General features: G+C 45.6%; 1 protein-coding gene across 2 annotated transcripts in view; it reads left to right on the top strand.

The window, feature by feature from the left end:
* Positions 1 to 27,489, top strand: part of itpkb (inositol-trisphosphate 3-kinase B) — a 33,786-nt gene extending 6,297 nt beyond the window's left edge. For both annotated transcript variants that reach the window (XM_018742370.2, XM_018742369.2), the window contains 6 exons: positions 19,688 to 19,787; positions 20,086 to 20,299; positions 21,315 to 21,519; positions 23,407 to 23,508; positions 24,384 to 24,455; positions 26,336 to 27,489. In XM_018742370.2, the coding sequence (XP_018597886.2) occupies positions 19,688 to 19,787; positions 20,086 to 20,299; positions 21,315 to 21,519; positions 23,407 to 23,508; positions 24,384 to 24,455; positions 26,336 to 26,548 (906 nt within the window). In that variant the 3' untranslated portion in view covers positions 26,549 to 27,489. The remainder of the gene's footprint in view (positions 1 to 19,687; positions 19,788 to 20,085; positions 20,300 to 21,314; positions 21,520 to 23,406; positions 23,509 to 24,383; positions 24,456 to 26,335) is intronic.
* Positions 27,490 to 27,831: the final 342 nt, after the last annotated feature.

Raw genomic sequence — 27,831 nt, 5'->3', positions numbered from 1 at the left:
AATCAGTTGTTTCTTTATTAAGTGCCCTTAAAATGCCCAACGGGGCTAAAAGAAGGAAACTCAAAACTTGAAAACAGTGACAAATGACTTGTTTAGCTCTGCAGCATGTGGCAGCCACCCCATGTGACATGAGCCATGCTTGTCTTCTGTTCTAATGAAAGTGCTTTTGTTGTACTGTGGTACTGAACTTCAGTCTGATTAGAAACATGATCTGAAATTCTGAAATGTTATCATGATAAGTGCCCCTGTTTGAGAAGTGCATAATCGTGTGTGTGTGTGTGTGTGTCCGTGTCCAAGGAGTCAGTTTCCTTAACTGATGTTTGATTCATGACTTGTGTGTAAGATTCATGTATTGCGTGCAGCAATTCATCTAAACAGCTGCCTTGTTCTGCTGTTGATTGATCTGGCGATCGGACATGTTTGATCGAAAATCTTTCATGATTGTTCGTGACACGCGGGACACTGCAGTTCTTAGACGTTGATTTCTCTACCAATTTTACCAAAAGCTGTTTATTTTCTTGCCATTTTTACCGAAGGCTTTTAATTTACTCAACACTTTTACCAAAAGCCATTGATTTACCCTTCAGACTCCATCATTTTGACTGATTCTCCCTTTTTAATATCAGTTAGTGATTCACCCAACATTTGTACAAAGGTTATTGATTTGCCTACCTTTTTGATTTACCGGCCATTTTTAAGAAAGACATGTAATTTATCCGCCGTTTTTACAAAAAACTGTTGATTTAGCTGCCATTTTTAAAAAAAGGTATTGATTTTCCTACCATTTTTACCATTGGCATTTTATTTGTGTGCCGTTTTGAAAAAAAAAGCTATTGATTTCCATCTTTTTTAACAATAGCTAGGTACCTGCCTTTCTGAGCAAAGCGTTGCCGTGATATATTGTTCTGTGCAGTGGTGAAAATGACCTTGCGGAGGGGATTGATTGACGTTACATTTGCTGTGACCATGTCGGCGTTGTAGCGTTTGACTTTTGGCAACAAACTAGCTTGGGGCCTTTGGTCGAGTCATGTTTCCATAGCGACCGTTAATTCCGAACCCCCTCGTGTGAATGGTCCTCTGAGCATGCCGTGACACAAGTGGCCTCCAGCGAAACACATGGCGCATGTGACCTGCCAACTCCACGCCAGCCCGCTCATGTGATGCCCGCTCCACGGACACGTGAAGCCCGGGAAAGAGAGCACCCCGTACACACACGTCTAGACGGCATTACTGTGTCAATACATTCAGATCACAAGACTCCGATTGTCCCGATGGCCTGCGAGTTCACTGGCAGCTCAACACACATCTTTCTCTGAAGATTTCTTTGTTCTCTCGGATTTGCCTCAGACAAGCATCTGGCAGCAAATTCAGACACCGTACACAACATTTCCAGCAGGTTTATTAACTTCTCTAACAGTCTTTCCCACTATTTCTGACATTTTTAATAAATAATAGGAAAAAAATCCAAACGTTTTTGTTTCTTTTCTGTAGAAAAGGCGTTGACTTGGATTAAATAAATAAATAAAGCTCGGTGAAGGGTATAAAGAGCTTGTCATGGTGATATTTAAAAGGAACATGCCGAGTGAGATGCTTTTTTCAGCACCACTGCTGATGAATATGACACTTAGATACTGAACAGCGCTGGCAAAACTTCTCTGAATGTTTTACTTCACCGTACCCTTTTGGACACGTATCCAAAGACAAAAAAGCGGCCCACAGACATCGTGACAAATGGGTTGAACGCACAAAGCCGAGTGTATGTAGGGTGAAAGGCTATTTAATTTTGAGGGGAGAAGTTCATGTGCAGTTGGCAAGGAAAAGTGGTACCAATGGATTGATGTGCTGCAGCCTGTTGAAAAGCTGCAGTAGCATTTTTGTTTGCGTGCGAGTTTTAAAACTGCCTGGAGATATGTTGATTCATTTTTGCTAAATATCATTTTTTGCAGGCTTTCTATATTTTGAAGTTTTGTGGACCTCACAGTCGAGGGCGAGAGAATGAGTCGTCAGTTAAGTTGTGTAAGGTTGCATTAAAGTATTATGTGGTCATAGAGAAATCTCAGTCTGAGATGTACATCACTTTGGAGAAAAGCATCTGCTAAATGAATGTAAATGTTAACGTTATTGTAAATGACTCTTATGAGCTGTGTGTTCATTTTAAACTAATTTAGTGGTCTATACTGAGAGGCATCGCACTGAAATACTTTGAAAAAAAACTTTCTGAATACAGAAATGAAGGCACGGGTTTATGAAAATTACAAGCTATAAGATATATTGTAGCAGCTAAACTGGGCGAAATAAGCTGGAAGTGTTTTATTTTAAGTTTCTTCAGTTTCTTCATTAAGTTACTTCGTCAAAGAGCCATTTTTTTGTTGTCAAAAGATTTTTTTTACCATGACTTTTTTTTTTTTTAACACGAGTTTAAGTATATGCTGCAGTGTTATTTTTGTCTGATGAATAATATTCAGTTTTTTCCCCTTGTTTTTTCTGTATATTTTAAGACCAATAGAAAAAAGTTAACCGTAAAGTTTGAAGTTGCTAAATACAAGTACCGTTGAAATAGAATAGATCCCTTTCAGTCATGGAAAAGCTGAGGCAATGGTCCAGTGACTGGCAGCTGGCATCCCTAAAAACAAACGTTTATACAGAATTCAGCAGAAAGTTCTTCCTTTCATTTCATGGGCTGCGTCTCTCCCTCTCCCAGTCTCGCTCAGCTCCAAAGCAAATGTTTATATAGAATTCAACTGAAAGTCCTTCTGTTTAGTTCATAGACCTCGTCTTTCTCTCGCTCTTCATTTGGGGTGAGAATCTGGGGGGTGTTTTTAGCTGAGGATGACGCTTTAGAAATGTGTTTCTTTTCCTCCGAACTCAAGGGTTGTTTTCAGCCCGCTGTCGGGCCGTACGAGGCTTTTCCACCTTTTGTTCTCCATCCTCTGTGCAGCGGTGGCCACCTGCGGCCCCAGAGGAGCGAACACGATGGGCGACAAGGATTCACGCCATTTCCCCATGTGCGTTTGCCCAGCTGCTGCTCGCTCTACATGAATGTCAACTTTGTCACCGAATTAAAATATATTTATCCCATATTTATGTATGCTGATAGATATATGTTTATTGGCTTCTATAACAAGCTGCAGTTACGTAAATTCTACAGAGTTTAGGGGTTTGGCGAAGCCGTGCGATGGCGCGTTTGCGTGAGGGGTGGCCGGTTTAGCACTTTCTCGCTTTCGCATTGTAAGATGTTCCAGTCGGGTCTTCATTTTGGGGGAAAGGATTCAAAGAGAAAGAAGCACAGACAGTGACCACGTGTCTGTCTCTGCTTTCGCTGGGTCTTTATAACAGGCCTTTGTGATGCCATTCATAACTCATTTTGCAGAGTATTGAAATGAATGTGTGGGGCGGTTACATCTAGATCCAGCTTTCAGCTTCTCTAGAGTTTGTTCTGGTCTTCAGATTAGAGATCCAGTGTGCTTTCAGAATGTATTTTAGTCTGCATCCCCTCTATATGAAGTGAAAGGAGTGCACTTGGAGTTCTTCTTCTTTCTTATTAAGGTTATTTGAAAATGAAATACAGTATCAGTGAGTCTTCGGGAGCCTCTCCCTGTGGGCCTGATGTCTTTCTGATGTTATCAGGCTGAGTGTCTGCTCTCAGGGCAGATTGTGTTTCTTTATTACTGAATGTGTTAGATCTAAGACGACCATTAATGGTGAGAAACTTCTGTTTTGACGTCCCTGTACATAACGCACTACGCTGCACTGGTGTCTCCCAAAGGTGAGGGAAAAGCTCACACCTGCGGCGAGGCTACAAGATCGACCGCAGACAACCAGTTTTCATTTAATTTCAAATTATTGTTGGTCTCATGTTGGAAGGTTATGCAAGGTCCGTTCTGATGTTTTAAGCAGGCAAAGGAACAGATGCAAAATAAATCACAAATGAATTGCCTATTTTTATTTGTGGAAATTTTTAAGATTCCCTTGGAAATTAAAAAAAAAAAAAAAAAAAAAAGTGTCATCTTTAATCATATCTCGAGGTAAATTTCCATCGAATTTGCATTGCTGAGCAGGAATTATTCTAAAATTCAAAGAAGACTCTTCTGATGTGCACATAAAACCAGGGTGTTACACAGCGCTTGACAAGGGTTTAAATTTGGTTTTGGGTGCAAAAGCTACCCTGGAGCTTTGAACGAGACTGGCTTTGGTCCAAGTTCGAGACAGCACAGTGTCTAATGTTGCATCATTGCAGGTTTCTACATTAATTCTTTCCGAACTGGCCTTGAGTTCTGCGCTCTAGAGGTGGATGAGAAAGGAGGCCGTGCTACAGGCGTAATGCACCTGGAATCAGAGTCAGGCCGTCTTGCCCAGACCGGGCCGCTGTGCCGCTCCCAGGCCCCGTCTTCTTGCAGAACTTGCTAGCCCGGCATTCCCACGAGGCCCCGGCATGTCCCAGCATCTCCTCATACTCTGATCCCGCTGGTGGAAAGGAATGCCCCTCAGCAGGTGTTTCTAGGCACAGCCTGCAAGGGAGGGACTGCACAGTTGCTGACCTACATGTCTGGCCGTTTGCAGGGCACACGCAGCCCTGCGCCTACGGGTGTGAGAGACTAGGCTGAGAAACCCGGTGGAGAGACTGGGTGGAGACACCGTGTTGACAGACCATATTGAGAGGCTCCGTTGAGAGACTTGTGTTGAAAGACTATGCCGGGTTGTTTTGGGGAAGTTCCTCACAACACACTTGCTCGATTTTGATGGGTGTGACTTCGCTGTGGGCAGCAAGACGGTGGATGTGTGATGTGATTGACTGCTGGCTTATGCTAAGTTGTGGGACCTGGGTGGCCGGAAGGCAAGACAGTCCCTGGCCTCTGTTCAGCAACAGCCCCCTGATAACAGCACTTTAAAAACCTCTGGTGTGTCTCTGTTTCCTCTGTGTGTGTGTGTGTGTGTGTGTGTCTGTGTGTGTGTGTGTGAGACAGAGAGAGAGCTGGGGCAGTAGTCTTGAGAGACCTGTAGTAACTTGTCATAGTAAAACTCAAGAAGTAGTACACTATTGCACCCAGGGGCATGCTGTCTGCAAGTGCACCGTTGAAGATTGTGTGCCATGTTTTGCTCAGACAGTGAACCTTTGCTTGCCACTGTCTGCCATCGTTTACCAGAATGGCTGTTTTAGATCCTTTTCGTGAACATTAGTTATGCACTTGCTGGGCATCATTTCCTGTGAGTGTCATGCGTAGACCTAGAGGGCTTCCCTTTTCCTATCTGCTCGCAGTCTCACCTTAGAGGTTTCTCAAGCCAGGCCTCAGTGCTGGACACGAGGACACTGCGGGGGGTGCGGGAACGGATGACCATTACGGAGCAGTCAGGGTGCCAAGGGCAGGTGGGGCTGGGGGTTGGGGTCTTTTCACTGCAGGTCCAACGTCCTGCTCCATTGTTCAGGGAGGCAGGAATGACCTTGACCTTCTCCCCTGAGCACCGGAACAGCCAGTGCTCCAGAGCCCACGAGAATCAAAGGACGCACTCCTCTTTTGTTCATCTGGGAGGGAAACAGAGGAGTGGCAAGACGAGTGCTTGCTGGAGCACTCGTACCTCCTTCTTCAGTTTCCCATGACCTCGAACACAACCTCACATGCGATTGCAGAACCTTGGGTTCTGTAACCTTGTACATGCAATGACCTTCAGGAGGGAATCTGCCAGAGGTAAACCCCAGTTTAGGAATCCACAACAAACGACATTTTCTTCCCTAAAACCTTTCTTAAATCAATCCTCTGTTCTTCACCAGTGTCCCGGAATATAAGTGAAGTGGGCACCTCCCTCCCAACGAAGGGAAGTGCCCACCTGACAACCTCAATGAAATACCCATGTTGGTATTCTGTGGTTATGTTGGATAGAGAAGGACGTTAAGCTTCTTGTTCTCGAGTTATGGAGATATATTTGTTGGCAAGGCTGAATGTTGTTCTCTGGCTTCATGGTGATGCTGGTTGGGCTGGGTCCTTGTGTAGAGGCATTGTAATGTACTCATGGGGTGAAACATCATGTCCTATGTGTCTCGAATGCCTTCAGCTTGTGACTATTCGCAATAATAGAATCATTAATAATAAAATAAGCATCCCTCTGCCATTCGGGCCTTGACTCTGCTAGTGTGTATACATTTCATAGAGTTCATATTTGATAACACTACCTAGAGTTCGCTGGAAGTCGCTTTGGATAAAAGCATCTGCTAAATAAATAAATGTAAATAAAAGTAATATAATGTAACTGTGCATACGGCAGCTTTGCAACATGCAACGCTTTGCTCTAAGCAAGTGCTTGGTTTTAAACATTGGAAAAGCTAAGAAAAGCTAAGTAAAATGCAAAAATAGCTCGATCTGAGACCCGAGCTCTCAAAAGTTCGGTGTAGATTTTTTGTATCAGGGTTGTTTTTTTTTTTTTTTTTTTTTTTTTCCGGATTTGTTCCATAAAGTATCTGTGTAAAAAAACATGATAGCTGGTTTATGTAAAAAAAAATAAAATCTCGTCATTGATTTGGCTAATTTAATTGAAGGTAATTTTTTGTAGGAAGGTTATCAGGATTCATCTATCCTGCATTTTTTTTTGCGATGAACATCGGTGTTTCAAGTGGAAAGAAACAAACTAGGTTCACTTAAGAATCACATGTCTGTAACTATGTCTCTTTCTCCTAATGTAATGTACAAATTGTATTTTCGCTTTGGAGAGAAGCGTCTGCTAAACGAATAAATGTAAATGTAATAAAAATGTTAGTTTCCAGGGGTCATGGAACTTGCTTAGCATTCATGCCAACCATACAGTGATCATGTTCACACTGGCTTTCATGTGCTGTACTGTACGTGAGCCATGTGGCAGCCTCATGTGCAGCCCGTGTGTGGGCAGCAGGAGCCAGAGCCGCGTGTGTGGGGGAGTTAGCCTTCGTCAGTTTTGCCACGGGGGCTGGCAGTTCGTAGCTGAGGGGGCTTTCGAGCCTCCATCCCTGGCTGACTACAGTTACTCGAGCATTTGTGAAAGCGTGTTTTTTGATTTTTGGCTCTACTTGCTGCTCCAGGGCCTTTTTTTCTTCTTCACCAAATTAAAGTGAAGAGAGGCAGAAGAAGAGAAGCAAATCGCTTTGTGAACCTCCGAAGAGCACAGATTTCTCTCTTGTTGATCGTGATTGTTGATGGAGGAAAATTACTGCTACTGAACTTCTGTTTACGGCGTCGGTCTTGTTCGTATTATTATGAAACTTTATTTATCTGACTCCTTTGTCCAAAATAACTCGCAATATTGGGCTTGTACATAAACTAATTTGCAAAGATTTACCCATTTATACAGCTGAGTAATTTTTACTGTATTAATTGAGGAGAAGTACCTTGATCAAGGGTATTCCAGCAGGAGTGGGTTTCACACCAGGGATCTTCGCATCACAAGGTGGCTGCTATAACCACTACGCCACCTGCTGCCCATGAACAATTACTGTTCATGAAGGTGAGCAGCGCTGAATCGTTGGAAGGATGTTGTCACGGCTGCCAGGGTAACAGAATCGGTGATTGTCCCATAACTACAGCAAAGTGGATTTGGAAGAAATGTTGTGATGGAATCTCGCTTATCAACGTTTGTCAGTGTCAAAAAACTGCAGCCATTAATTCTAATCATGAACAGGTGAAACTTTCATTCGTTCATTTCAAGTGCTTGTCAACAAGTCCAGTGACGTATTCTTAGGGTGTTTCCAGCTAGAGGTCTTGTATACGGCTCCCTCTCTCCCTCGCTCGTCCACCTGGGGTACGGCTCCCGTACGAATTTCACTGTAAGCCCCCCACCGCCCTTCCCTGGCCATAACCCCACACCCCGCAAGTGAGCACCACAGTTTCCTGCCAAAAGTAATATCTAGTTAATTTCAGTTCAGATTCTGAAGGTGCAGTGCAATGGAAAATGTAACACCCCTGTGGTAGGCTGTTGCCTGGAGACGGGCTGACGTCAAGCCGGGCCTCGTTCAGACAGCTGTCTCTGTGTACGGGCCCTGCTGGCGAATGGAGACGTTTTCATATGCATGAGACAGGAAGTGCACTTTTTTCACTTAATTTTTTTTTTCTTCACTGAGGCAGACCCATTGCAGTGCAGAAAAACGTAGGCCACGCTCTGCAAAGAGGGAAACTACCGGGTGAACACTTAATGTGTTTGTGTTTACTACCGCTCAAGACGGAAGGGCATTTGCATTTTTCAAACCACTTGTTGTTTTTTCCACTTTGAACCCGCGGTGGCTTCGTGTAGCAGCACCAATCACACTCTGTTTTGTTTCGGGCAGTACGGTGGCGCAGCGAGTGCCGCTGCTGTCTCATAGTGCCTGGGTGGCGTAAGAGGACGTGGGTTTGGTCCCTGCTCAGTCCTTGTGGAGTTTGCATGTTCTCCCCATGTCTGCGTGGGTTTCTTTCAGGTGCCCTGGTTTCCTCCCACACTCCAAAGGCATGCTGTTCAGGTTCCCCCATAGTGTGTGAGTGACAGAGAGTGTGTGTGTGTTCCGCTGAGGTATGGATGAGTGACCCATTGTAAGTAGTGTATCTAGCAGTGTAAGTCACCTTGGTGAATAAGGTGTGTGGGCTGATAACACAACATAGAGTTCATTGGAAGTCGCTTTGGAGAAAAGCATCTGCTAAATAAATGTAAATGCTTTCTCTAAAATGATTGTATGGCGGGACCTGAGCAGAATCTGAAATTTGTGACCTTTTTTAAATTTGAAGCATCGCTATGACTCAGTGGGAAGTAGTTTGTTGTAGTGGTTAAGGAATTATAGTTGTTACATAAACCTCCGTGGATTCCTGCGCTACGAAGTGTCCTGCCGTTGAATCCTGGAGGTGCTTGTGTGACCCAAATTGCATCAGTAGATAGCCAATGCCCAACAAGTGAAAGTCCAGCACGAATTTCGTCGTGCAGGAAAGCTTCTGAGGAAGTTTAATGATAAAATGTTCATGTAGTTAACTTGTGACCTGAGAGGCAAACACTGGGATGCCTTGCTCAACAAGTCTGTAATGGGCAATAAAATTCCTCTTCGTGTAGTGCGATGCAGCATTCAGTGGGGAAGGGGGAGGCCTGGATGTTCTGGCTGACCACTGCCTGACCACCTCCTAGGGGTTGGTAGCCACTCCGCTATCCTGGGTAGCTCATAGTGTGGAGCCAAGTAGCCATCGGGCCAACGGTGGGTTGTACTCACTAGAGGCTTCCTGACATGTGCTGCATGCGTGGGCGGACTTAGCACGGTTGTCATGGCGACATGCAAGGGTGGCGAGGACTGCAGTTTGAAAAACAAACAAAAATGACTGGTGAGAACGTTGAGCGGCCATGGGTAGGCCTCTGAAGGGTGGCCTGGCTCGCGTGTCCTTGGCGTGTCAAAGGGGGGTGTTGAATGGAACATCTCACATGGGTTTCCTATCTTCCAAGGGGCTTGGTTCCATGCGCCCGTGAGGACTATGTGTAACATGATTATGGGACGCTATTCAGATAGCAGACCTTGGCCCCCCTTGGATAATTTCCGTCCTGCGGCATCTGGTGCCCCGTGTTTACATTGACACAGGGCTCCACAAGATAGAGCATGTTCTCAAGGGTCTCTTTAGACATCGCTCTCTTTATTTTCATTTATAAGATCCCACACATCTGCCTGTCACTGGGTATCGTCATAACCGGTCCTCCGCAGCAGATGAGTTTTTATACGGGAGGCCTGGGCCTCAGCTGCTCTCCTTTGAGAGGCTCTCCTGTGTTTATTGGCACACAAGCATGCTGAGCTCTCCTGGGTCAGGAACCTGGAACCACCAGGACCGCCAAGGAATTTCAGGCCCAGCACCACCAAGGAGTTTACGTCCCTGTACGAAGCCCTTTAAAGCAGGGATCATGTAGGTGAAAGTTGGGTTTTGGTTTCAGTGTCATAACCCCTGCCACTGAATAGAACCCTCCTAGAGAGATGGGAACAAGAGAGCAAGAGTGGCTAAACCACAGTCGCTTGGGAAGGGATCTGGACTTGGCGGGATCTCTCCATGCAGGGAGTCTCGTTGTGTTTTCAAAAGCCAGCTAATGGAACACACTGTTTTTTCTTCTTCTGTCTTTTAAACCGACTGCTGACTTTACTATGAGTTGCAGATGTGGAAAATAGTGGTGTCGAGCTTCACCGTCTTCCTGTCTCTCGGAGAGGTTCCTCTCGTGGGGTTAAAAACCACTTCCTCCCGCGAGCGCTCAGTGGAAACTTTAACAACACCAGTGAGGTCGGGGAGTTGCTTCAAGCGCGCGGCATCCCTTTCCTCCACGCCCGATTTAGACGGCGTACGCCGTTATCAGAACAATGGCACGGCATGCTGAGGCTGTGTGCTCCTTGTGATACTCCATGGCCTCTTCCTGCCCTCGTTTTGGCTCTGGGCAGCGGGTAGAGCAGCCACCAGTGAGTTGTAGGTTCAATCCCATGAAGGGGACTGTCATGGGGCCCAAGAGCAAAGGCACTTGACCCAAATCACTGTGTTGAGAATATGTGACTGCACTAAGCGGATAAAAACTGTCATAAGTTCATTCAAGTCATTCTGGACAGAATTGCTTTGAGTGGATGGGGTGAGGTCCTGTACTGTACTGTGACTCTGGTTGTTGGCATGGATGGTGATGGCTGCTAGGAAAAGGGAGAGAAGCATTCGGGGCATGGAAGCACATGGTCTTTAGTCACTATTAGTCACACAGAATCTACATCCTCTCAAAGTTTCCACTGGGTTGCCAGATCCTCAAGAAGATTGAATGGATAATTTCCAGGATTTTATTAAATCAGGTAAACGGCCTTGTAATGGGTGTGTTTCTCCAGTGTAGGGCTTAGAGTTCCACACAGGTCAATGGTACAGCTCCTGCTTCTGGGCCTTGAGCCTATAGTCCCTGTGTCACAAGTCAATCAGCTGTGCTTGCCCCTCCTAAAGGATTATTACAGTTTAAGCTTACACTTTTCTTCAAAGCAATTTACAATTATTTACCCATTTACACAGCCAGGTAATTTTACTGGAGGAAGTTAAGGTAAGGACTTGCTCAAGAGACCTACAGGCAGAGGTGAGAGTCAAACCCTCAACCTTTGGGGCCAAAGGCAGCAAGTCTAACCACTACGCTACCAGCTGTCCCTGACCTGTTATGTTATGACCTGTTTTTTGTCTATCTGGAAACAAAAAGATTAAATAATTTGGTTTTAAAGTGGGCTTTTCTAATGACAACATTTCATGACTGTCGTTTAATATGTTGTATTAACAAATGAAATGTTACATACACACACCTGGTAATATGAGGCTGATTAGCCCCTCTGTAAATAAGGAAGAGGTTAAATGTTAAATGACTCTTTGACGTATCAGATGCCTTCAGGATATCAGGTGGAGAGCAGCGTGCCAAGATTTGTGACACAATGTCAACAGTGGTTATCGCACCGCGGGGAATACTGAGATTTCTGTCCCATGATCACATGTATCCGTGGTACATTCAATCCTGAACTAATCGTCTGGATGCCACCAGTAAAAAGCTAATTCTGTCGACTGCAGTAGTACCTGATTCTGAAACACAAATTTTTTATGGCTTGGGGAGCTCTTGGACAGGATCAATACATGTGACGAGATCCTTGCAGATCTTCTCTTAGTGCTGTTGTACCGGGCTGCCTACAGCGGTTCACTTGGCCATTTGGGTTGTATAAAGCCCCACTTTTTGCCCAAGTATCATCTCGTCACTGGAAAGACTTGGATGGGCACTTCATTTGAGTGGGAAAATTTCAAACCATTCCATTGGTTTATACATTTCTCCTCTGAAAACTGCAATAGGAGACTGGGTCCTTTCGGTAAATTCTGTGCAGGTTGCCATGCGAAGGGTCTTCCTCTCTGTGATATTTTGTTTCATTTTCATCCCATGCCGTTTGGCCCTATTAACTAAAAACTTGAATTTAATTGCACACCAATGCAGAAAATAGTGCAGCGTGGACATTCAAGTGGAAAAATGTCAGCTGTCTAGCAGAAACCACAAGGCCAGCGGAGACTTCAGCTAAGGGGAAGAAGTGTAGGGTATTTGAACCTCTCCGGACACTTGAACCACCGTCAGAACTCCTGTGCGACCGCGGCGGGAGAAGTTCTGTGAAGATCTGCGCACATGTACCAATTGTCTCCCACAGTGCTTTGCAGCCGAGTCTACAATAGGAAACTATTGTGGTTTCAGACTGTGCCGTTTGCACAAAGCAACAACAGAGAAATTCAGCACTTTACATGTGTCTTCACTTGCCACTCGAAGAGGAGCACATGCATTATCTCCTGACACAAATTTGAGAGCAGTCACAATGGGCCTCGGCTGGCTTAAGATGAGCAGATGTAACACCACCCACAAACACTGCAATAAATGGTCAATCTGAACAGCCGACACGGACCGGGGGAAGGGAGAGCAAAAATCCAGTTGTAATCTATACATCCTGAATGTGTTTCTGAATTAAAATTTGTATGAATGCTTTTTAGGTCACAGCTGTAGATGTTTTTGGATGAATGTTGAGACACTGACACCATCATGGATGACAATAAAATCATATCTGTATCAAGTAGCATGAGATAAATCCTGAGCGTGATGTGAGAAGTTAGTGCACCACAACCATGGACACTTGAGCATATGAATTTATATTCTTTCAGTAGGCTGAAGGACTTGAGGAGTTGTGAATATGCAGCCTCATGGTCTTACAACCATTTTCTTAACAACCCTGCCATCCACACAGTGTAGTGTGCGTATATAGGCTTGAGTTTGTTTGAGAAACTTCTAACATTCTTTAGTTGTCAAGATTTTGACCGGATCAATGGCCTCACCAAAAGGGCAGTACTCACATTACTCTTCTGTCACTCTCTCTCTGTCTCTCTGTTTTATTACGGTCAGGTCAAAGGGTTGCAGAATGCAGGTTTCCTCTGTGGTTCAGGAAGAGCGAATATCCCAATAAAGACTTGTGTGTAGACACTGCTGATTTATTGCGGCATACAGAAATACACCAAATGAGACGATGAAGAAGTCGGATGCAGTCCATCAGCAGTCCCAGTAATGGTTTATACCTGTTTAACCATCCATCTCTGGCTGCTGACACTGACATTTCCCTGTGCCTCCCTGCAAATGTTCACTTCTTCTGATGGACTGAGCATCTTGCCAACAGAAGCTGCCAGAAGACTTTGTTATTGTCTTTTGTGCTCATTTTCTTTACTTTCCACATGGTCTCATACTCCTCCCAGTGCTCACTTCTCTATACTTGACTGTCTCGTTTGCCTTAGGAATAGTGCCAAGTGCTTTAACCGCATCACACTAAATGTGCTGTGAAGAGTCCTTGAAGTCAAAGGTAAAACATGGAGATGTACTGAAAGGTTACTGTGTTCCTCACCGATGTAGGCCCGGTGGACTGACGTATGACAGGCCCTTTCTATTCTCGGTGGTGTAAAAGGAGAATAATAATACCATCATATTGGTAACATTTGTCAGGCTTGTGGGATAGGAGAACTGGGACCTCCTGTTGAGAACATTTTCTGCCAGCGATGTCCACTTTTAGAACAATGGCCTGCTATTGGAACAGGACCTTCCAGGATAGCTATAGCTCAACTTGGTCTTCAAATCCAGGCTACGGATGGAGATCTGCAACCCTTACAAGAGTTCAGGAAATCATCCTTAGTCTTTCCCATATTAACTTTTTGTTTGATTACATCATTGGGTGAGTTTACCTTAAAAACTGAAATGTTCTTTGTGACATTTCGTTTCAGAGGATGAGCTGTGCCGAATGACATGACAGGTTAACCAATGGTCACACCCCGGTGTATGTTGATGAAGGTCAAAATGGCACCGTCCACACGGGGTTCCTGACTTTGTTTATTCCAGGGAAACATTTGCCTTCCTCCACCCACAGCACAAATCATTTCAGTGAAGTCCGGCCGATGGGCTCAACTTCTAGTGCAACATTGACTTGTCCAGAAGCTCATATTAAATATGCCTTTTTCTACACATGCATCTTTCTACTTACGGAGCCCGAGCCTTTAAAGTCTTGATTTTCCAGGTGATGTTCACAGCCTGAGGGACTTTCGGTTCATCTTATCAAAGAAGGTTTGGCCTTTCGATTGTCAGCATTTCATTTTGTGTAATAGGGTCCCTCCTCTATTACAATACATAACCAAGTAAATGTTACTACCACTGCATGCTGTGTCTTAGAGCTGCTAGCTTTGCCCAGTCATTCTCAGAAAGTGTCCGATCTGCGAAGCAACCTAGTCGAGACCTACACCTGGGCTGAGATTGCGTGGTCCCGGCACATGCAGAATGGATGAGTCATCCATTTGAGCCTTTACATAATGGTCTTGCTACTCAGGCTGCAAACCAGCGCAATGATCTCAGAGTTGGCCCATTGTGATCGGAAAAAGACCTGTGGAGGAAATGTTTTCAGAATTTTTTTTTTTTTTTTTTGCAGAGGCATTTTGTATATTTTGCAACCGGACAGAAACCTGTGGATAAGAGTGCGGTCTCTAGCCTTCTCACATTTCCCACGGAAACATTTGCATGTCTTGGAGCCCCTGTTCCCCAAACCACTGGCCAAGGGTAACCTGGAGTTCCGGACATCAAACCCCATTTGCATAGTTTGAATTTTTTCAATTAAAATTTGTTGCCCTGACGCAAATGAGTAACACTAGCCGTAGCGTGTTCTGGCATTTGCCCTGGAGACTTGAGCCACCCCGGTGCAGCCCCGTGTGCTCCTACTGTCAACATGCCGTCTATCACATCCCAGGTGTGGAGCGGCGCTCTTTCTCTGCTGCGCACCTTGGCTGGCTCTCTCCTCCTCCTCCTGAAGAAGCTGCAGGTAACGGGGTCACGTCGGGTAAGGATGACATGTTTCTGCAGCCTTCTGCCTGCCTTGGGGACTGACCTGGGTGCCATCCCAGTTTTTGAAAGGTATTCATCACAGACGGTTGCAGTGGTGGTAGGGACCAGCTGTGGCTCCTTTTCTTATGGGCTCTAGTGCGTCACTTTGCTCAGGTTGATTCATTTAGAGTATAACCTACTGATCTAGGTCTGTGCATAGTGTGAGATTGCGTGTTATTGTCACCACAACATACACACATGAATACATGACATACAGTATATGTAGATACATACGTAAAGTAACCAGACTTATAAATAAGTAGAAAAATACATGTTAGCAAATGAAATAAGTAGAGAAATAAATGGATAAGTTAACAAGTGAATGAACACCCAAACATCTTCACACCCAAGAGATGAGGAGTGGATTGAAGTGAGATGATGAGTGAAGTGAGGTGGTGGAGGTTGCGTTGGGACACAGAGCAGCCCAGTGCCGCTCTGTTGTCTCACCCGTCAAGGCAAAGATCCTCTCATTGGGTGGATGAGCATTGCAGCAATTCTCATCATCATGTATGTTTCCTCTCCCAGGGGTTCCTTCATGACCACCTAAACCCAAACAAATCTACATTCATTGTAGTCTCTCATGTTCTTTAATGGCCAGAACGGTTTATCAGTGTGTATGTAAACAAGGACTGCCCTCTAATTGGCCTGACAGAGTTGGTCATTTCCTTCTGCATCGACTGTGTTTAGGTATCACATTTTGAAACCCCCCACCCTCACCCTCTGATGTAGATAACAATGTGTATTTGAGCATCCAAAAGCGCCAAAGACCCCCACTTCTGAACTGATCCTGTTTCCCATCAGCGCAGCAGTTAGTGATTGTGTTGAGAAAAAACTATCGGCCCGGTTGACCCAAATCGCTGAAGGAGCGCACTGCTGTGAAGTACAAGCACACATGGATGTTCTGGTTCTGTGCATAAATGTAAAACCCAAAGAGGCGTAGATAAATCTTCCCGAAAGAGACTGGCCATGTCTTTTCGCAACTGGCATGTCAATTGAATTCACACTACATAATCTTGCTTTGCTTTCTGCTTCTCATGTAGATTCATTACCAAATATTCTTTTAGCTGTTGGACAGTCATGGAAATCGTACATGGCTCCAAATTGACAGCATTTCCTTAAGCAAATGAGCGAATTTTAAAATCTTGTTATTTGTCTCAAGGACAGGTGGAAAGACCTGTGGTCTGCCTTTTGCCTGTATGTAAATAGTGTTTTGATTTTGTTTTTGGGGTTTGATCAGTGAAACTCAAAACGGTGGGAGCTTTTCCTGTCTTCTCCCTGATTTCCATAATGTGAAAAATTGAAAACTGATACAGGTTTTTTGGAGACTGTATGTTTCAATCCGATGCTGTTTCAGATTAATTGTACAATGTGTCACTGTGGAATTCCTGTTAATAATTGTGATTCTTTCTTAAACACAACAAATAGCTGGGTGTTTTCTAGGACATATAAATAAGGGTTCAAGGTATTGATCAGGTAGGAGGGTCTGGTGGCGTGGTGGGTTCAGACGGTGCCTGCTGTGTGGCGGGTCTGGAGTTGAAGCCCTGCTTGGAATGCTTTGCGACGGAGCGGCGTCCCCCCCCTTTGGCCTTGCACCCTGTGTTGCCGGGTAAGGCTCTGGCTCACCGCGACCTTGCTCAGGACAAGCAGTTATGGATGGATGGTATTGATCGGGTAGTGGTTAGTACTGTTCAGATCCCTGCTCCTGATCTGTCTGAGTTTCTAAGCTAAAATGACCAGGCTGTATAAATGGACAAATTGTTAATAGCTTAATATACACAGTTGCTTTGGAGAAAACTGTCAGCTATCAAACATGTTAAAATGTTTGTAGTACATTCCACTCATATTTCTTTAGAATTGTAGGCATGATGGTAAAATGAGATGACTGATAAACTGGTGAAGAGGGCTTGATGCCTGAATGGTGCTGCTGCATGGAGACCTCGCTGTCCACAATGTATGTGTGTGTGTGTGTGTGTGTGTGTGTGTGTGTGTGTGTGTGTGTGTGTGTGTGAGGTTGCAGATTGACAGCCGTGATGTACAGGAAGGAGGGAAGCCTCACACTCCCCAACCCACCCCCTCCTCCCTGCGTCTCGTGTGATGACCCAGCGCTGGCTGTCTCTGAGCGGCTCTGGGGTCAGCAAGTTTCCACTGCATAGCTGGTTCTAGCTGCTTTTTTTTGGGGCTGTAGGGAGTGGGTGAGGACTGCTGGGACTACAGAAACAGTGGTTTGTCACCTCTGAGGTCATACCCCCCTGGCTTAGGCTTCCTCATCCGCCCAGGTCACCGTACAGCACAGGCTCTCGCATGCACATTGGACCTTCTCCACTGGAGCAGAACTCAGGAGCATGTGATAGGAAACTTAGAGCTCGACCCGAGCCCCCGATTAGTGCCTTTTATGTGCCTCGCAGGTCTTGTTTGAGCTGACCCAATCCAAGCTGTGCACACTCTGCCTAAAGATAGTCACGGAGTTTGTTCTGCTTTTACTATTGCAGAAGATGAAAGGAAATCTGTCTAATGGACAAATCCCATTAATTATGACCTTTTCCGTTTAAGCGTTATACAACAGCGTTTATAGCTTCTTTGTGGGAGCACATTCTTTGGAAGTAATTCAGTGGGTAACAAAGCCATTTTTGAAATGATTTAATTTTGCATTTTGGGTCTTGGTGAGATGGCAGTGTGCTGCTGGTTATGTCATGAGGGAGACCTCATATTGAGAGCATCCATCCTGATGAACGAACCCAAAGATCACGGGCTCAGGCCACCTGTTATTTTTGAAGTCGCAGGATGTGGTTGGAATCACGTGGCGCAGCTGGATTCAGCAGGGTGTCTGGGGTCAAATGGTGAAGGTGTCGTCACATGTGTCACGGGCGAAGATCTCCCAAGTTCAAGTGCCCATCCTTCTAAAGAGTGTTACGTGCACATCCATATGCTGTCTTCTGGCCTCGGTCTCTTTTGTGGAGAAAGGCTTTCCCCGTGCTTGGAGCACCACAGGGTAGCCAAGGGAAACCCTGTGCTCGGCCTTGGATACCAGAACAACAACAAGAAGAAGAATGCTCCCTTTATGTTAGCGTAGCGAATGAAAGCAGATGAAAGCAGAGCTCACTTACCCGGGGAGAACAACGGCGAGCCTCTCTCCGGGGGGAAGGCGGCTGACCGGAATGGAAAAACAAACGCAGGCCAGCGTGTTTCTGAGGGCACCGTGCCGTCTGGGGAGCACCGAGCCAGAGCGGTCTTGATGGACCGCAGCTAGTGACCCTGGAGGAATAAATAACCGTCTGGAAAGGGGAAGACACAGGCCTACTCTTTTTTTTAAATGTGGTTTCAATTTATCCATGGTCAAGGGTTTGCTTCCCAGTCAACACTCACCACGGTCCAGCGGAAAGCTCGGTTCATTTACATGCCCCATTATGGAGTTCCAGCTATTGAGTTTGGTAAAAAGGGATTGTTGAATGTGTAGTTTTTTCCGAGGGAGGGAGTTCAGCTTGTTTGTATCAGAAGCAGGCTGTCTAAGAGCTCCAGTTGTCATTTGTTATGAATGTTGCTATGAAAATTCTTTTTTTAAATGTTTTATCCTGCTGAAAACTAGCAAAAAAGGTTTTGGATATATTTCTGGGAAGTTTTGAGATGCCACGTCCTCTACAGTGGACGAAAGTCAATAGTGGAGTCACAGGACGATATGCCACTCGACTCCTAAGCAGAGCAGGGCGGAGCTGTGGAAAATCATCTACATGATCTCCAAGTCCCCTTGTCCAGGATTAGTCCTTGTTGAAGGATTACCCCGGCAGATGTGGTCAGCTGGTGGTGCATGCAAAGATCCTGGGTTTTTGCCGGGCTTTATTTTCCATGTGTGGTGTTCAAGTTTCCCCAGGGGGTGGTGGTGGAGGGGTAAATGTTCCAGCAGGTAAACAAATGATGCCAGAATGTTGCTGAGAGCTCGCCGAGGTAGTGCGAACCTCATACAAATTTCACTTCTAAAGGGCTCCATCTGCACCTCAACCCCTACCCGCAACACTTACACTTCAGCGCAGGCGCCACTCCGGTAGTCAACAAAGTGTAAATGTGTCAGGGAGTCCTGACAGTCCACTCAGCACATCCTCTCTTCTTTTAATAAGTGTTTTCCTCTATTAATCACAGTGTGTTTGAAATTCCCACTGTGTCCAAGTTAACACTGCAGAATTTATTGGTTTGTGTGACATAAAAAGACAGCAGAAAGGCAAGATAATTTACAGATGAATTGTTCCTTTTCTGTTACCTGTTTCTTTATTAACAAAAAATACTCATTCGCTGAAAGTGGTTAGGGATGGTATGGATATATAGAAATATATGTAAATAAATACCATCTATACTCACTCTCTCTCTATATATATATATAGAGCGAGAGCAAAAGAGATATATAGATGTATAGATATATAATGTTATATATCGCTATGTAAAATCTATATATTTATGTATGTATATATATATATATATATATATATATAAATTACTGTTTGCTATAAATTTTTAAATATTTAATATTCAATTATTAAATAGAGTTTCACTTTTAAATGAGATAAGACTAGTTTAGACTAGTTTCAAAATAAGCTGATGTGTTCAGGAAAATACCTGGCTGTATGTCCTGCTTGCTGTAATAGCTGTGTGGTGTATCTGGTGTAATTTCTACAGCGGTGCCCTGTGGGGTGTCAGTTTGCTGTAATTTCCGCATGGTGTGGCGTGGAGCTGTGTGTAAACTGACATGGTAAACTGACACGCTGCTTACATGCTCATGGTGCCATTTGGCTCTGTTTGCTTTTTATTTTCTGTGCAGCATAAATCATGGAAAAAGATAAGGAACATGGTGACCTGGTCGCCATTTGTGATGTCCTTCAAGAAGAAATACCCCTGGATCCAGCTGGCGGGACATGCAGGTAAACCCCAGGTCCAGTTTATTACACGCTCAAGGGCTTGAAAGTAGGGTCTTGATTTTGCAAGAGCAAGCTGCTGCCAGCTGCTCTCTGTGAAAGACTTCTCCATGAAAGTTTTCTCCCCAGCATATGCAGTTCATACTCCATAGGATAACAAACAATAGTCTACCCCTATTTCACTTTAACTTTGTAAGGCCACTCAGTGAATGGGTCCATACGGAAAGGTAGCACAGCTGGGTACCTTCCGCTGGTTTTGATGTTGTGTCCTTGACCACCAGTTGGCGTTGTTGTGTCCCCGCAGGCAGCTTCAAGGCCGGTGCCAATGGGCGTATCCTGAAGAAACATTGTGAGAGCGAGCAGCGCTGCCTCGATTGGTTAATGCGCGATGTTCTACGGCCCTATGTGCCTGCCTACCATGGTGACGTAGAGAAGGACGGCGAAAAGTACAACCAGATGGATGACCTTCTGGCAGAGTTCGACCTGCCGTGTGTGATGGACTGCAAGATGGGCGTGAGGTCTGGCAGCCATTCGAAACCCTCGTTTTCCTCCCATGGAACTGTAGAAGTGCAAACGATAAAGTCAAGCTAGTCAAAAAGGAAATGGCTCCTTGTGTTATGAAGGGCTGAATTTTAATTTATCTATATATTTTTAATCTTCTTCGCTTTTCTGTTTTCTAAAACATCTTGTCTGTAGCAGAGCAAATGGGACCTGTGTCTATGTACCCAGCCAATAGATGGCAGTAAAGAGCACCTAAACAGAATAGAAATGTGGGCCCGCCTTTATCCGACTTGTGACTGGTGTTCCTGAATTTGCGTGATCGATAAAATATCGGTAGGGATCTTTACACATATTTATGGGATAAAACATTCAGCAATTGGAACTGGATTTGTTTTAGATGTTTTCATGCTTGGTTTTCTTAGCTTAACATAGCTGAAAGCTAAAAAAATTTTAAGTAACACATATATTACAGAGTATTATTGATTGTAGCTTTGGAGTTAAGAAAAAATCAGTTTAAGAACAAACTTTTGGTCTCAGTTATGTTCATAAGTTGAGTTGTTGATTTAATGCGATGAGTTTAAGGGTGAAGAAAATTAAAACCTAGAGTCTTCCTCTTGTTTTTGCACAACCACCAAGCTGCCCTTGTCTGATAAGGAGAATGACGAATGATCAGCCAGGAACAGCGATAAGGGCCGCGTTTGTTTAAGCCGCACCTCGACTGTCGAGCCATCATCCAAGGGTCACTATCATCTGTTTAGGGCCTGTTATTGTCAAACTGTTTCATTAGCTACCTGAAGTGCAACTCTACATATTTATAGCCTGTGTGACTGAAACAGAGTCAATGTTAGCAATGTCATCTCTGGAATAATTATTGTAAATGGGAAATTATGTTTGGCTTTCTGTCAGCGTAGAAGTGACAGATATGCCTTGAAGGTGCTGTAATGAACAAGGAGTGTAGCTCCACACCAGGTTCCCCATACCATGTTCCCCAGTATGCTTCATTCCTTCATGTTGTTGACGTGCTCTCCACAGGACATACCTTGAAGAAGAGCTGACGAAGGCGAGGAAGAAGCCGAGTCTGAGGAAGGACATGTATCAGAAGATGATCGAGGTCGACCCAGAAGCTCCCACAGCAGATGAGCACGCCCAGCAGGCTGTCACCAAACCTCGCTACATGAAGTGGAGGGAAACAATCAGCTCAACAGCTACACTGGGGTTCCGCATTGAAGGCATCAAGGTGGGTCCCAACTCCCCCTGCCCCGATTTCATTTGCCCACATCTTGAACTGTGAGTTCACAGGTGCCATGGACTTACTGAGCACTAGTTAACTCACTCGCTACGTCCCAACCAGACTGCTGTACTCCTCCACTTCGGGCCACTTGCTGCTTCCATGGTCCAAAATCAGAAGCCCAAAGAATCTTTCCTCTAATGTGGTAGAATGAGCTCCCTCTCTCATTCAGAACTGCTGAATCCCTCTCATCATTCAAGAAGAGTCTCAAAACACATCCCATTTCTCTCCTGATCTCTTTTTTCTTCATAAACTTCCGGTACACTATCTGTAAAAAAATATTTATCCTTATCCTCCTTTTCTATATACAGCTATTCAGAATATAATGTACTGTACACTGGGAGAAATAGTGGTGTTCGACTAAGTGGATGTGTTGAATCTCTCTGTCTTGATGAAAGATAAGTTTCAAAATAAGCTTTTGTTTGCTCTGAGTTTCTGCCAAATGAATAAATGTAAATGTAAATGTAGTCTACATCATTCAGCAGATTCAAGGCTGTAGGTAGAGATTATAAGAAATGATATACGTATAATTCCAGGTCCATTATCAGAGGGCATCTACTGTTGAACTTTTGAGGGAAGTATTTGGATAGCCAACAGGGATCTCGCTTGCTTGATACTCTGGTTTTGGTGTCAGTGACCATGTGTAGAGAGGTACAGGAAGAACCTGTGGGATGTTGATTTAGTTGAGAACCTGGTTCGATCTGGACTCCCTTACCCAGCCTTGTGACACACGGCAGCGGGTGAAATTTCTCGTCTCACACTCGGCTCGTTCAGCATTGCGTTTCGCTGCAGCGTTAATTAAATCTCGGGCTGATTGCTGGTGGGGGGGACAGAGGAGGTCCCCTCGTTCCCGATGCAGCAGTGATGTGGAGTGTTTTTGTCATTCGAGAGGGCCTGCATGTGACAGCTCCATTGAGAGGAACATCAGCGTGTGACACACCATGATTCCTGCCCATCCGGACTGTCCCCTTCACAGTGGTCGGTGATTACGCCAGTTAAAACACACACACACACACACACACACACACACACACACATTTTCAGAACCGCTTGTCCCATACGGGGTCACGGGGAACCGGAGCCTACCCGGTAACACAGGGCGTAAGGCTGGAGGGGGAGGGGACACACCCAGGACGGGACGCCAGTCCGTCGCAAGGCACCCCAAGCGGGACTCGAACCCCAGACCCACCGGAGAGCAGAACTGTGGTCCAACCCACTGCGCCACCGCACCCCTTTCCAGTTAAAACAATTTAAAGCTATTAAAAAGCAACCAGGAAAGAGTCCAGCCTCGTTAAAAAAATGTTGCGCTATATTTGCTCTTCTCGCTGCGTGACGGAGATGATCCTCGCCATATTTGGTGGGCCATGCTCTTTTCCTCGATGTTTCCTCATTAGTGTGACCTGTAGCCTTGGATGGCTCTAGACCTCTGGAGAGAGAAGGAGTTTTCTCTGCAAGTAGACCTGCCCATAGATGGGTGCAAAGATCTCGCACGCTTCTGTGATGCCGGATGTCTGGCTTGAGCTGGTGTCCACGCTCGGCCGTGCTCTTCTGATGGGGGCACACGAAGGGCCGTCGACCTCTCTTCCCGTCTTTGGCCCACCTCACTTGTGGAAGGTCTTAAATGAGTCTGTAGCTTTGGCCTGACGTCATGCTGGGCTTCAACAAGGTCAATTATATGTACTGGGTTAACCATAACTGGCCTGCATTTGTGGCCTCCACTGGGAACGAAAACACGACCCCCGTGGTATACCGTTGCGGTGACATTTGGCAATATGCCATGGGTGACCTTTATTGATGGCCCCAAAACCTTCCCCTCCATCCCCCACAACCCGGCAGAAAGAAGACGGGACGGTGAACCGGGACTTCAAGAAGACCAAGAGCTGGGAGCAGGTGACCGAGGCGTTCCACGACTTCGTTAAGGGAAACAAGAACATCCTGGTGAGTGAGTGAGAGACAGAGAGAGAGAGAGCGAGGTCGAGCAAGGCAGAAAGAGCCCCGTGCAGTGACGCAGGTCTGCCCTGACTCGCTGCCAGGATGCGGCGGGGGGGTGGGGGGGTGGGGAGGGGGTGCCCAAGGACTTCCCTGTCTAATAATAGAGGAAGTGAGGCCAGAGCTGAGGCTCCACTCTGTTTGGTGCCATTGAACCAAAGCTATAAAAACAGAGAGGCCCAGAGCCTGAGCACTCCAGTAACACAGCACCCTTTATTTGCCAAGAGCCTTTGCATTTTCACAGATCGCACTTCAAAATTGTGGTCTCGCCGTGAGAAGACGAGTAAAAATGGGGGCAGCGAGCGGCTATCGATTTATATGCAGAACTATGTAACGTGCACTGCGGATTTTGTTCATCACTAATACATTCACACATCGGTACGAAATGATTTACCGGCATTAATAAGTAAGGATAAATTGTGTAAACTTGATGAAACATGAGTCTGTTTTAAGGAGCGCTGTGCTCCCTGAAGGAAAGGAGATTTGGCTGTACAACTGATGTGAGTAGGTAGAAAGGGAGCTGTTGCTATTTTTTTTGTGGAAGAACAAAAATGAGCATAACGGCACAGCGCTATGTATTTTCGCTGCATTATTTGTTTGTTTCTTCGTTTCTTTGTTTGTTTTGTTTACAAGAGAGCTGACAGTACGTTGGCGATAAGGATTGATAACCCTAAGCTTTCACGGATGAGCCCAGCCCTGCGTGTTTAAGTATTTCTCCCAGTTGATAAAATCTGCCTCCAGCTCCTTCTCCTTTCCATCATCACATTTCGCAGTAATGCTCAATGGCTACCGGGATGCGGAATAATGGCGTTTTTCCCTTGCAGAACTGTTATCTGAAGAGGCTGAAGGAGATCAGGGACACTCTGGAAATATCACCTTTTTTTAAGACGCATGAGGTAATCCTTCCACTTTACGGTCCTCGGGCTATTTTAAGTTGAAACGGTTACAAACCATTGCCGACCTGCCCTTGACTGCAAATATCTCCAGCATAAGAAACACTGAGACATCACTGTTCCCACTGAGTAAACAAATATAAATGAAGTATTTTCTTTCCTGGAAAATACATTTGTTTACACTGTTAAATACACTCTTAAAATACACTGAAGTGTTTACAGGGCAGGATATGACTTGGTGGGGCAAAGAACAAAGAGATGACTAAAAATAATTATATGACAGCTCAACAATCGAGAATTGACAGGAAATACAGTAATTAGAAGCACAAAAACATTTCCATTTAATTTTGCTGGTATAGTGTGTACACCTTGTCCGACATTATGTTTTTTGCCCGAACGCCGGACCCCCACATTTCTCTTGCTCTGTCCGATGCTAAATTAAATTGTCGGGTGACACACGGAGAGCCAATAGGACGTACCCTTCCTTTAGCTCCGGTGCGTGGTTTTACGCTGACTGATTTTTCTTCTTGAAACGTCAGCAGCTTGAAAGTGATATAAGCGTTCACAGTCTGGAACATCGTTGTGCTGCATTTCTTAAATTCTCACTGGGAATCTGGGGCAGCATGTGGCGCTTGGTTAGGGCCGCTGCTTTTGGTCTCGGAGGTTGCGGCTTCAAAATGTCTGGAGTTTCCCCGACCAAGGTGCTCACCCTAAACTGCCCTAGTAAGAGCTTCCTGGCTTTATAAATATGTAAATCGTTATAAATTAAAATTCAACACTTAATTCACACATACATTGTCTGAACCGCTTGTCCCATACGGGGTCGCGGGGAGCCAGAGCCTAACCCAGCAACACAGGGCGTAGGGCTGGAGGGGGAGGGGACACATCTAGGACCGGTCACCAGTCTGTCACAACGCACCCCAAGCGGGACTCGAACCCCAGACCCATCGCAGAGCAGGACCCGGTCCAACCCTCTACGCCACCGCACCCCCCCTTAATTCAATTTGAAGTCTAACTCAAAATTTGATGCAATCAGTATAGTCATTTGTGCCATTGCCCTCCGGTCGAAACTCCCAGGGTCAAACTGCTCCTCCTGCTGAGCAAGGTACTTACCCTAAAAATTACCCAGTCGTACAAACGGCTAATTAATTATTAAGTAAATTAAAGTAATTTTCGACAGAGGTGCTAATGTAGTAACGGTGAACATTTTGAAACTGGACAATATTCGTGCTGCATTCACCTTTGGAGCCTGTACTCAGCACTTTAGGTACTTGGCTGTTTGTAAATTCTCTTTAAAATACCATACGACAAAAGAATGCATCATCTTTAAACTGAGAACCCAACGAGAACCCTGGGAATTACCGGGGTGAAACTTGTTTACTTAGTAGGAGCTCGCTGAAGTTGCACTGTTTGAAAGTGTAATCTAAAATCCATTCAAAGGTGAAAAAAACAATATTGATGAATATACAACTTGTCAGCACTTACATTTCATATTTGTCATTTAACATTAGTAACAGAGCAAATTCTTTGCTTAAGGAACGGCCGTTTGGTTAGTGGGCCGTCTGTTGACTCGCCTTTGATCGAGCGCTTGACTCTGCCGAATTCTGTCCTCGTTTGACTGGAACTGGGGTTTATTTTACACCGTCCACATTCCTAAGAAGTCTTCCTTCAGTAAACAGAGGGATTACATCTGCGTTAAGGCTCTGAAGATTCGAACATGTTAGCTAGGCCTCTCGCTGCCGCTGCTGTGTTTTTGTTCGCTTTAATGAGTTTTTCCGTTTGCCCGGCCCTGGCACGGCAGCGCCCATGACCCGTGCGGGAAGTCGGGATCCAAGCACGGCTCACCGCGTAACAACTCGGTCCCCTCTCTCTCTTGTGCCCAGGTCATCGGAAGCTCCCTACTCTTCGTCCACGACAGGCGGGAGCAGGCCAAGGTGTGGATGATAGACTTTGGGAAGACCACGCCGCTGCCAGAAGGCCAGATGCTGTCCCACCGAGACCCGTGGGTGGAAGGCAACCGCGAGGACGGCTACCTGTGGGGCCTCGACCACCTCATAGACATTCTGGCGGAAATGGTGGAGAAGCACCCCGGCTAAGGGCTCGGGATTCACGAGGGGATGCGGGGGCTCCGCCCGGCCCAGATCACGCTCACTACAAGGGACACGTCGGGTCCTCGTCTCCGAGGCGGACTAGGACCGAACGGGCGGGACTCAGAGGCGAGCGCGAACCCGAAGCGCAACGCAGCAGCTGTGTGTGTACCAGTAGACACTGTATATAGTCTGTAAACAGTAGGTGCTGGGAAATGATAGGAATATGACTGTTTTGTCCACCTCCCCTCCCAGTCCGTGCTGCAAGAACTGTAGGAACGTCCCCCAATTTGTAGGCGAAGTAACAGAATTTTTATAGGCTTTTTAAAATGTTTTTCAAAAGATGTAAAAGTGTAAACAGCGCTAGGTTTCGCTCACAGTTGACGGCACTCTTCCGTTAGACGTTGTCTTTTCGTTGATGCACGTGCCTTTTTAAAAACACGTTGTTAATCGGAGCACTCCACCGATCTTATCAATGACCCTTGATTTCATATTACCATTAAAAAGTCATTTTTGGTTTCATTCGGTTTATTTTCCCCGGACTGCTGTTGAACTGTTCTGATCTTATCTCACTGCGGTGCCATTGTGTGCAGGGAGGGGAAGTCGATGTCTTAGTGCCTTAATGAACATGTATATCAAGTAGGGTGACTCTGCTAAGGAGCATGTCAAAAGTACACTTGACTGCGTAAGGAGCTGCAAGCTCATTGAGCGCAAGGTGTGTAACAGTTGGAGAAAATCACGTTGGGTTGACACACAGAAGTTCCCCTAATTCCAGAAACTTCCAGGAAATGCCAGAATTTCATATGTAGTATTTTGGTCTGTGCTGTTCTAAAATCGCTAGCATGCTGTGCGTGTTGATAGGGGTGGGGGTTGTCCTGAGGACCATCCCTGGTAGGAAACAGCTAATTGAGCTGAAGAAGAGAGGACAGCATGGAACCCCCCCCCCCATTCCCCCCCCCCACTGTGCCCAGGAGGATGGGGTGTTGGGACGTGGCAGGAAACCAGGCCACCTCTTTCCTCCTGCATCTCCTGTCCTGTCCCCAGCACACCCCCCTCACTCCGAGTACTGTAACCGCCATGGAGTGCCGAGGTCCTCTCACAGAGTCCCGCATGGCTCGGGCCGTTTACATGTGCATTTGCCATGCAAACCTGCTGTCTCGCAGCGTTGGCTTCCACACCTGGTCCATCCACTCGCAAAGCATATTGAGAGGGCGTGGACAGGTGATCACCCTTATAGGCTCACACAGAGAGCAGACTGCATCTGGTCAGAAATAGTTATCCATCAGCTTCAT

The sequence above is a fragment of the Scleropages formosus genome, chromosome 1 (assembly GCF_900964775.1).
Source record: "Scleropages formosus chromosome 1, fSclFor1.1, whole genome shotgun sequence".
Lineage (NCBI taxonomy): Eukaryota > Metazoa > Chordata > Actinopteri > Osteoglossiformes > Osteoglossidae > Scleropages > Scleropages formosus.
The sequence above is the reverse complement of the archived record's forward strand: the minus strand, read 5'-3'. Positions and strand labels throughout refer to the sequence as shown.